We start from the raw sequence: 11591 nt of genomic DNA, 5'->3' as shown, positions 1-11591 counted from the left end.
ATACTAATGTAAGGAACTTCAAAAATGGTGGAGATGATGTGCCATGTCAGGTCACTGGGGAAAGGCATGGCTTGTACTGTAACCGTCTTGAGGGCAGGGGCCATCCTCTTCGTAAGTACCTTGCACTTCATTCTTTTAGTGCCCGATTAATATTTACAGGGGACGTGTTACAACACCTAGTAGAAATTAACACCCATCCTTTATGTTTCAAAATGGCGGAATAACTGGTGTCAGAGAAGTATCAGTCACTCATTTTGATTTTTCCCATGTTCAGGCAATTGAGATCATGTTTAAAAAGGCTAGGATGTGCCCTATAAGAGATCCTCATTGAAAAAATTAAAAATAAACACCACCCATACCTTTTTTAAGGTTGACTGTTAAAGTACACATTTAAGACTGGAAAGCAGAAGCAGAGCGCAGTGGAAAAGATGAGGGCTGTGGAATTACACACCTGTCTTCAACCTCAGCACCACTCTCAGTGAGTTCCTTGGGTGCTCAAGGCTCAGGTGTAAAATGGGATGATAAACTTACCTCAGATGCCACCTCGCAGAGTAAATGGTGCATAGGCAGTACTTAAATTTTAGTTTCCTTACTCTTCACCACCCTCTTACAAATAACTCTGTTCAATGAGATTTTGGAGCTTATTATTTTTAGTTAAGACTGAACCATAAAGCCCTTCAATAAACTTTGCTAACAGCATGTTGCTTTTGCAAATTAATACTTGTATCACACCATCTCCCCTGACTTGCATAGAATTCTTAATTGTTGGAAGGGAAATAAATGACCACAAATTAAGTATCTTTCTCTCCACATGTGTTTATTCCCCACTTTATTATAAATAATTTCAAATATGCAGGACAGCTAAAAACCATGTATAATTATAACCCATATACTATAACCCATAATAATGTGGAGGTTAATAGGCCAATATCAGAATTTCTTTTTTTTTTTATAATATACTAGGGGCCCGGTGCACGAAATTCGTGCACTGGGTGTGTGTGTGTGTGGGGGGGAGTGTCCCTCAACCCAGCCTGCCCCCTCTCACATAGTGGGAGCCCTCAGGCATTGACCCCCATCACCCTCCAATCACAGGATCAGCCCCTTGCCCAGGCCTGATGCCTCTGGCCTAGGCGTCCGGCCCGGGCAGCGGGGACCCACAGCTGCAGCGGCCCCGCGATCCTGGGCTTCGCTTTAGGCCCAGGCAAGGGACCCCTAGCTCCTGGGACTTCCAGCTTCGACCGTGCCCAGCTCCCATCGCTGGCTTCACCCCTACTTCCTGCTATCACTGGCCAGGGCGGCAAAGGCACCTGATTCTCCGATCATGGCTGGGGGGCAGGGCAAAGGCAGCCCCAGGGCCGCCTTTGCCCTGCCCCCCACCTCTTAGCTCCCCCCTGGGTTTCCAATCACTGTCAGTGGCAGGGGGCTTCTTCCTGCTTTCCCTTTCGCCTCCCTGCATTGTGCCTACATATGCAAATTAACCGCCATCTTGTTGGCAGTTAACTGCCAATCTTAGTTGGCAGTTAACTGCCAATCTTAGTTGGCAGTTAACTGCCAATCTTAGTTGGCAGTTAATTTGCATATAGCCCTGATTAGCCAATGAAAAGGGTAGCTCGTACGCCAATTACCATTTTTCTCTTTTATTAGTGTTGATTTTTATTGATTTCAGAGAGGAAAGAAGAGAGAGATAGAAACATCAATGATGAGAGAAAATCATTGATCGGCTGCCTCCTGCACACCCTCCATTGGGGACTGAGCCCACAACCCGGGCATGTGCCCTTGACCAGAATCGAACCTGGGACCCTTCAGTCTGCAGGCTGACGCTCTATCCCCCAAGCCAAACCAGCCAGGGCTCAGAATTTCTTAAGTATATCATTTCCCAATGACTTGTAGGTATCTAAAACCCACAAACAGAAGTCATCCAAAGGGTTCTTCACTGTGAATGAAGGTCCAATGAACCTTTCTCCATTCATTACATGAGGGTTTTCCTGTTGATGAACCATCAAAGGTTGAACTACTCTTTTCCATAATGCCACTTGGTTTCTTGGCTTAGCTGGGCCTGGACCTGCTTTCTTTTTGGCACACATGGTAGGTCCTTCTTCTTCCTTCAATCTATTCCTTCCAGATTTTCAATTAATAGTAGAATTGCTAGATTTAGCAAAGAAAAAAAATACAGGACATGCAGTTAAATTTGAATTTCAGATGAATGATTAAGGTTTTAGCATAGGTATATCCAAATGTTACATGCAACATGCTTATACTAACAAGTAATCCATTGTTTACCTGAAATTCAAATTTAAGTGAGAAATCCTATATTTTATCTGGCAACTCTATAAAACAGACAAGAGTCCAAAGAGCTTCTGAGGGGGTCGTGAAGCTCTGATACCTGAGCTCTCATGCTCCCAAGTTTGAAAATAATGAGAAAGAAGGATAGAGAAAGAAGTATTTTTGCACCACAAATAATAAAGGAATTAATAAGTTAGAATATTTTTGAGCTACTTGGGAGCTAGACAGAGTGTCTGAGGTGTATTTGTATTGGTTTTAACAAGTAGTCTGTGGGACTCTGGGGGAAAGAGGGTATATGAACCTGAACACATTGAATGAATTTATGATTAGGGTAGAATCACATGTACACAAGTTTAAGAGGGTATGTCACATGTAATGCCACACTAATGATATGTAACAATAGACTATGAAACCTAGGTGGCACAGCTAGGAGGTAAGCATTTATTGCTCACACTTTGGAGTCATCTAGGCGGTGGCTTTGTGGTTCTGATCTTGGCTGACCTTGCTCATGTCTGAGGGTCTGACTATTGAATGCTCAAGGTCAGCTCTGCTCCATCCATTTCTCATCTTCTTCTAAGAACTATTCATTCAGCTGGCCCAGAGATGTCTTTCTTACAACAGCATTTCAGGTACAGGGAGAGCAGCAAATGCATGCAGACCTTTGAGGCCTAGTCTAAGAATCGGCCTGGTGTCACTTTCACCTCATTCTATTAATCAAAAATCCTGCTTCTGTGAGTGAGGAAATGTGTTTTGTCTCCTTAGTGAAAGAAGGGCAAAGTCACATGGCAAAAGGTGTGAATGCAGGTGAGGTCAAGACTCTGGGCCATCATCATAATCTAGCACAAGGAGCGGGTAAAATAAAAGAATAAATTGGAAATTTAAAAAGTTGCTTAAAAACTATACATTTGTTTGAAATTGTAGTACTTTTTCTTCTCCAAGATGAGTAATTTTCAAGAGTTCCAAATAAATCTCTTCAGTTTGTGAGGCAGAAATGCCAACAGTGCTACACAAATTACCAGAATGTTTCACAATTCTTCTCGAAATACCTGTCAGAAAAGTTCTTTGAGGGAACACATGGTGGCATTTTTTCTTGCCATCAGCAAAATATATCTATCCATATGAAGAGTCTGAGGTGTTAAGGATTAAAACTTGCAGGAAAGCAGTAACATTTAAAAGATAAAGAAAACCAACTGAAGATCCAGAATAAGTAGGTTACTGAAATCCAGCACCATCTTCATCGTTTGCGAAATCCGGCCATTGGAAAGAGAAGACTGGAAGTGAGGTTTGGGCTTCTGCCACTTACCTGGATGTGTGACTTTGGCAAAATAGCAATCTCTTTGTGTACTTTTTTGTTCTATATGTGCATCAGATAAATATTTTGTGTAAACTTTAAAGCACCAAATAAATATGATCTATGTGTACATCAAAAAAAAAAATAAATCTCATGTACCTGACCAATTTTCCCAGCACCATTTATTGAAGAGACTGTCTTGACTCCATTGTATGCTCTTGTTTCCTTTGTCAAATATTAATTGAGCATAATGGCTTGGGTCTATTTCTGGGTTCTCTGTCCTGTTCCACTGGTCTATATGTTTGTTCTTGTGCCAGTACCAGAAAGTTTTGAGAACTGTGGCTTTGTAATACAGCTTGATATCTGATATTGTGATTCCCTCCAACTTTGTTCTTCTTTCTCAGGATTGCTGTGGCTATTTGAGGTCTTTTTTTTATTCCAGATGAATTTTTGGAGAGTTTGTTCTAGGTCTGTGAAATATGCCGTTGGTATCCTAATGGGGATGGCATTGAATCTATAAATTGCTTTGGGTAGTATGGACATTTTAATGATGTTGATTGTACCAATCCATGAACACGGTATGTTCTTCCATTTGTTTATGTCTTCCTCTATCTCTTTTTTCAATGTCCTGTAGTTTTCCGAGTACAGGTCTTTTACCTCCTTGGTTAAGTTTATTCCTAGGTATCTTTTTTTTGTTGTTGTTGCAATGGTAAATGGGATTTTTTTTTATTTTTATTTTCTGTGAGTTCATTATTGGTACATAAAAAAGCCATAGATTACTGGGTGTTAATTTTGTATACTGCTACATTGCCAAGTTCTTTTATTAAGTTTAGTAGTTTTTTGATGGAGTCTTTGGGGTTTTCTATGTATAATATCATGTATTCTGCTAATAATGACAGTTTAACTTCTTTTCCAATTTGGATGCCTTTTATTTCTTTTTCTTGTCTGATCACTTTGACTAGCACTTCCAGGACTATGTCGAACAGGAGTGGTGAAAGTGGGCATTCCTGTCTTGTTCCTGTTCTTAGGTTTTAGTTTTTGCCCATTGAGTATGATGTTGGCTGTAGATTTGTCATATAAGGCTTTTATTACATTGAGGTATGATCCCTCTATTCCCACTTTGCTGAGAGTTTTTATCAAGAAACGGTGTTGGATTTTGTCAAATGCTTTTTCTGCATCGATTGATATGATTATGTAATTTTTGTCTTTTAATTTGTTTATGTGATGTATCATATTTATTGATTTGCGGATATTGTACCATCCTTGCATCCCCGGAATAAATCCCATTTGGTCATGGTGTATAATCTTTCTAATGTAATGCTGAATCTCATGCAAAAAAAAAAAAAATGAAACTAGATTACCAACTTACACCATACACAAAAAAAAACTCAAAATGGTTAAAGGACTTAAATGTAAGATGGGAAACCATAAAATCCTACAAGACTCCATAGGCAGCGAAATATTAGACATATGTCATAGCAATATCTTTACCGATACAGCTCCTAGAGCAATGGAAACTAAGGAGAAAATAAACAAACGGGACTACATCAAAATAAAAAGCTTCTGCATAGCAAAAGAAACCATCAACAAAACAGCAAGAAAGCCCACTGCATGGGAGAACATATTTGCCAAAGCTATCTCAGATAAGGGTTTAATCTCTAAAATTTACAGGGAACTCATTCAACTTAATAAAAGGAAGATAAACAATCCAATCAAAAAATGGGCAAAGGACCTAAATAGACACTTTTCGAAAGAGGACATACCAAAGGCCAAGAGACATATGAAAACATGCTCAAAGTCACTAATCATCTGAGAGATGCAAATCAAAACAACAATGAGATACCATCTCACACCTGTCAGAATGGCTATCATCAACAAATGACAAGTGCTGCTGAGGATGAGGAGAAAAGGGAACCCTCCTGCACTGCAGGCGGACAGACAGACTGGTGCAGCCACTGTAGAGAACAGTGCATTTAAGTTATAATGCCTGGGCTTCCATGTAGACTAGGGAACCCTAATAAGTGGTAGGTATTACTTTACTTGTTTGTTTCCTGGCTAACAGAGATGTGTTCATCAGGTGAAGTACACAAATAGGCTGGTTGACACAAACTGCATTAAAAAAAAAAAGCATCCCAGATATATAACTTGCTTTTATTAAACAGGGGGGAAAAATCAACACATTTTTCAAAGAGACAGGTATCTCAGTAGCTTTAGGAAAAACTAACATAACATCAGCTTGTTTGACAAAGCTTTTAAAATAAATGAGCAATTAAATTCTTAAAGTAGGAACAGAATACTAACAAGGTCTAGACTCCAGAACACTTGTAAGCAAACACATTAGGCACTGTTTGGCTTAACAGTTTTAGCTTTAATGTAAATATATATTATTATTTAGAATATTTGTATCTGAACTACATAATGACTTTATTTTTTCATTTTACTTTAATTAAAACCAAGATTTCTGGAACCTCCAAGTAGTCTTTAAAGTTTTCCAATATGGACATAAACTAACTCCTATTCCTTTCTACATATTAAATGTGAAGTAACTGTTACAATATATCATTCTCACAGGAAGATTTTTAAGGCTTCTGGCACATAAAATGTGTAATATCTGTGTGACAATAACATAATTATATACAGAAAATATTTAAAATTTACCTTGTGCAATTTAAGTTCTAACGATTAAAAAACCAAGTGTTTTATGGTAATAAAATATTAAAATATAATGTACTCCCCATAAATTTGACACTGATTTTGTAATTACACAAAGAACACAGAAGAGTTGCACACTAAATGATTTATCACTGAAATTAACCGTTGAACTGAATATACTTATTGAATAGCATTCATTTTCTAGATCATACTTTCAGCACAAAATAGGCTTTAATATAACTTATAACATTTGCAATTAAACCGTGACACTGAGGCAGCCAATGTCAGCTCTAGGTTTGCCTAGTTATTCACATATCATACAAATATGTCTATGACTCTTAATTTATCCTTTTGTCTAAGTCACATTGCAGATAATGTGTCAACAAGTAAGTGGAACAAAAACCAACAACAACATGACTATTACTCATTTGAAAAAAAAATGAAAGTCATTAACACCTCGTCTTAAAGTTCTAAAGTAACATATTCAGCTCTTAAGGCAAAAAAGGTAAAAAATATTATTATAAATTATAAATTCTGGTAATTCTTCTTTTGGCATTAAAAGCCACAGCATAAACTCTTACACTTTCGTAGATAATATATTAGTGTACATCTGAATATATATTTGCTAACATTTCCCATTACGAAGTTGCTCTGTGACGTGGAGGAGGTGAAGGGCAGTAGGTCAGGGCAACCTTTAATGGCCGTCCTGGGCATCAAGGGACATGGAATGACTGAGTCTTGACTTTCCATTCATAGATATTGTATTTGATGGAACAGTAACCTAAGAGAAAGAAACACACTTTACACCCGTCAATTTAAAATGGGACAGCTATCTAATTTTCAACAATTACTACATTTAACGCCTGTTTAATTGTAAATGCTAACGTTTAGTATTTATTATGCAATAAATGACAAATAAGAATAAATGTTCACTCTACCATGAAATTAAAAATGAAAGGGTTGTTATTTCCACAACAAACAAGTTAAGTAATCCACTAACACATCTTATTCTTTATAAGATTGCCAAATCAACTCAAAGGGACCAGAGCACGAACTGATTGCAGGCCAAGCTGTTAAAGAGCATTGTTAGCTAGATTAATTCTGGCTCTTCAAAAGTGCCTTGGAGAACGTACAAAAATAAAGGGAATTCCACAAAGCAAAGAATTTTACAATTTTTGTATAGATGGTATATATTAACTTGAAGTTCCCCTCACAAGTATCCCTTATTTATAAGGGAAAAAAAAAAAAGAGCTTTGGTTTTTAAAATACTTTCTTAAAAAGGGCTAAAAAAGTCAAATTTATGACTGTTATGCTAAAACAGTTGCCGAATAAAAAGATTTTGTTTTGTTCTTTTTTTAATAAATAAACTCATAAGTTCCAAAATTATATGCCAAAGTTTTCTATTTATAAAGTATAAGTGAATGAAAAACACTATAACAAGAATTTACTAAATAGTCTGAAATTCCAATATTATTTAGAAAAATGTAAAAAAAAAATCGTCTGGATTTTAAATAGTAAATAGGTACACTATTTTGAAATACATCAAATATGGTAGTATTCTAAGAAACATAGTTTATCTCTAGAGTATAAGTTGACTAGTTTAGGTTCATTACCAAACATTATCATCTTCTCACAAAAAGAGATTTGAAGTACAAAAGGCCTCCAATTCTGCTAAGCAACAAAATAAGTTAGTGAAAGGGCAAATAAAATTGGCAAATTTAGTTTGAATTTGGTTTCCTTGTACTTCCTGTGTTGCTTTTCACTAAGTGAAGAAGGATCATCTGAACTAGTCAACTGTCTTGACTCTCTTATGAATCCAGGGTGGAGTGGAATGGCTGACATTACCTCCTGAAATAAAAGAGCTAAGAAGAAAAGTTGCCACTAGGGAAGAAAAATTCGTCCGCACCCTGTTTAGTATTCATGTAGGATTTCTTTCCAAGTAGAGCCAACGAACAACACACAGGTAATGACTTGTCATTATGAAACCTTGGTCCAAAAAGTCTCTGTGTATAAAAGTTGTTCTTGTAATTTTTGTTCACATAATTCTTTGTAAAGTACAAGAGAGGAATTTGTTTTATGCATTAAAACAACATACTGATGGCTCCAAATATCTACAAGTAAAAGGTGTCATTGTTGCACTATTGTTAGTGAAAAACTAGGATCCAGGTTAATGTCCATCAATAAAGAGCAATTAAGCTTATACTCATCCACAAATACTATGTAGTCTTAAAAGAATAACATATAATATATATATATATAATAAGGTGGAAAGCTTAAAAAAGATATATGTTTTTGAATGCTTTATAGAAGATTTTATTTTTATAAAAAAATTAAATATGTTTACATACTACAAATGTGGTATGACAGATTACACTGTAATCTATCTATCTAGAACATTTACTTTGGGGAAGGAAACTGTATTTTGTTTATTATTTAAAAACTTGTTTACTGAACTGTCAAACATGAGAAGACATCATTAAAATTCTGTTTTATAAATTCTGTGGGGTCAGAGACCTTTTTTATTTTAATGCTACTTTATACTCATGTTTGTTTTAGTGCCTGGCACAGAATAAAACAATGAATATTTCTTGAAAGGAGTATGTTAACTTTTTACTAGCATTTATAAAGTAAAAATATTGCTTAATTTTTGAGTAATGAATACATGACACTTATAAAGATATTTTTTAAAAGTAAAACTTGTAAGAATTTACTGATGAGTATGTACTAGTTGACTGTCTACTCTTGAAGTTTAAAAAAAATTTCAGGAATATTTACATAGCTTTCTTATTCTCATAAAGAGAGTTAATTATGAAACTATCATTTATTTTTACTTGAAAAACATATGAAAAGAACTACCCACCTGAAACCCCTGATAGTTCAAATTCAAACCAAGGAAATATGAATCAAAAGCAAACCAATGAAATAAACAAAACAAGCCAGCATGATTCTGGATGAAGTTTCCAGTTCTTTTCTTCACTCCAGATTTCTATCTAGTCAAAGATAAGTTTTACTTACATTCTGAGGAAATACTTAATATCAAGTAATAAGCCTCATTTGTGAGTTTATTTTCAGATTTTATTGTTACAACCCTATTTTCTACCTGGAATAGTAATTCAAGCACTATCAGGATCCGAAAGCTGCCAAAGTTCTGGTGTCAGCTCAAGTCAACAATAATGAATTACCCAATCTGTTTTACTTTCTGAAAACAATCTGCTGATTAACATACAAATCTAAATATCAAACACATTTTATAAAATATGGAGCTAGATTTATTAACGCTGCATCTAAAGAGAAATTTCTGTGGCTGCATGGGGGTCGACTGGGAGTAAGGCAAAAACCTTAAGAAACAGGGAAAAACAACAACATGGCATGCTCATGACTACATTCTCACTAGAGCGATCAAGGAACAATTGTTCTAATGTGAACCAACCATGATAATGAAGGTTAATTGCTCGGTATGAACCAGAGCCATAAGGCAGGTTGGCACCTGGAATTAAGCAACATTTGGGTGCCAAAAGGAAGGCAAACCCTGAGCCAACTTTCTGATGAACAATCTAAGCCTACTGTCAAAATCACTAGGGACTGTATTTGGCACTAGAACTGCTGCTCTATTTAAAAATGTTAGAATTTAAAACAAACCGGGAGAAACATCTCAGACAGGACAGAAATATGGGACTAAGCAAATATCACAAGAAATTAGAGCCTTCTTGTGCCCACTTATACCAACTTTGGCAATTTTTTTGAAATAGAATACATTTACAGAAAAGCCCAATGGGAACAAGCACAAACATGTATCTAACCCACCACCCAGGTCAAGAGAGAGAATACCTCCATCTCCCTGCTAACCCTGTCTTTACTTAACATTCTGACATTTCATTCATCATAGATTTTGCATTAATTTGGACATTTAAAAAATATTGCTTTAAGATAATATTCATCTTGACTACTTAGTTATTTGGTTCCCTCTTGAATTGTGTGCCTGTGCTCCAACGAGCCCCTAACAACCCCTTGGCTTTCCCTCTGAAGTAACCACTATCCGGGTTTTTATAATTATTTCCTTGATTTTAAAAATAATTGCCACCTACCATGTATCACTAAAGAACATAATTTAGTGTTGCGTGCTGTCAAACTACAAATTTCATAGATATCTATACTGTCATATTTAGCTATATTTTGTCCAATTATTGCTATATGATAGTCTGCACTTTGAATATACTACTATTCATTCTACTATTTCTGGATAGTAAGGCTATATTTCTCGGAAACTTTTACAAACAATATTCCAAGAATATTCTTATATGAGAGTCCTGGTACACACATAGTTTTAGCATATATAACTAGAAGTGACCATGAAGTGGAAGCTGATTGTGAAGTGTGGATACTGCGAACTTCACTAGACCTGGTGTCCATTCTTAGTAGAATAAAATGGATTATGTAAGACATTTTCATTAAACAAAATTTAGGAGCTGGCGCTACGTACGTAGACTCAGAGCTACCCATAATCTACTGAGACAGATAAAATTTAGGCTCAATAGAACTTAATGAGTTATATACAGGAGACAATTATAGATAGCATCATCATTTTGGGCCTGTTCTCTCTGTTGATTCACATCCAGCTCATTCTGGAAGCAATGAGAGTTCTATATGTGAAGAGACTGCCAAATCAGGGCTCATAACACACCAAGCAAACAGCTGCTTGCCTGTGCAATTCTGTTGAGCTAAAAGGCATCTCCACCTTAATGCACTGTTTTCTACACTTAGTTCATTGACGCTGATTAATATATCCACTGGCTTAGTGGAAACACACTGCAATTATCTCCTGTGTAGTTACTTGGATCTCCTGTGGGCCTGATGTATCACTGTTTCTCAGACCCAGGCAGTGAACACCCAGAAGTCAGAGGCTTCATTTGACTCATTTTTGTCTTCCAAGTATCCAGTACAATGTTTGACACCTATGTGCTTACAACATGCTTGTCAAATTTATTGAATTGAGAAGGCTTTAGATTTGGAAAGGATATATCTGAAATACATCCTTAATTTATAAGATAAAAATGAACATATTTTCATAAATGACAGTATGTGATTTAGTAGGGGCATATGCCCCCACAAAAATTCAAATGTCATCTGGTGAACTACCAATTTTAATATGTAAAGCTCTACCAAATTTTTGCTGTCTGGCACCTAAATTCAGCCTACAAACACTCTAAAAAAAATTCCCCCTTAATCCCCTGATTTACTCCTTCACGTTTCCTCCACTCCTGACAGCACACAACATTTTGCCTTATCTCCAAGTGTGCCCAGATGGGAGCACCAAGCCCTCCAGCCGAATGGCTGTCGCTCACAGCTCCTCTGAAACACACACACT

At 36.4% G+C, this 11591-nt stretch overlaps 1 protein-coding gene across 10 annotated transcripts in view; it reads right to left on the bottom strand.

Annotated features, from left to right (window-relative positions):
• Positions 1 to 5706: 5706 nt before the first annotated feature.
• Positions 5707 to 11591, bottom strand: part of COBLL1 (cordon-bleu WH2 repeat protein like 1) — a 159957-nt gene continuing 154072 nt past the window's right edge. For all 10 annotated transcript variants that reach the window (XM_059704245.1, XM_059704242.1, XM_059704244.1 and 7 more), the window contains one exon: positions 5707 to 7007. In XM_059704245.1, the coding sequence (XP_059560228.1) occupies positions 6921 to 7007 (87 nt within the window). In that variant the 3' untranslated portion in view covers positions 5707 to 6920. The remainder of the gene's footprint in view (positions 7008 to 11591) is intronic.

Source organism: Myotis daubentonii, chromosome 7 (genome assembly GCF_963259705.1).
Source record: "Myotis daubentonii chromosome 7, mMyoDau2.1, whole genome shotgun sequence".
Taxonomy (NCBI): Eukaryota; Metazoa; Chordata; class Mammalia; order Chiroptera; family Vespertilionidae; genus Myotis; species Myotis daubentonii.
This window is presented reverse-complemented; position numbering and strand designations above follow the sequence as displayed.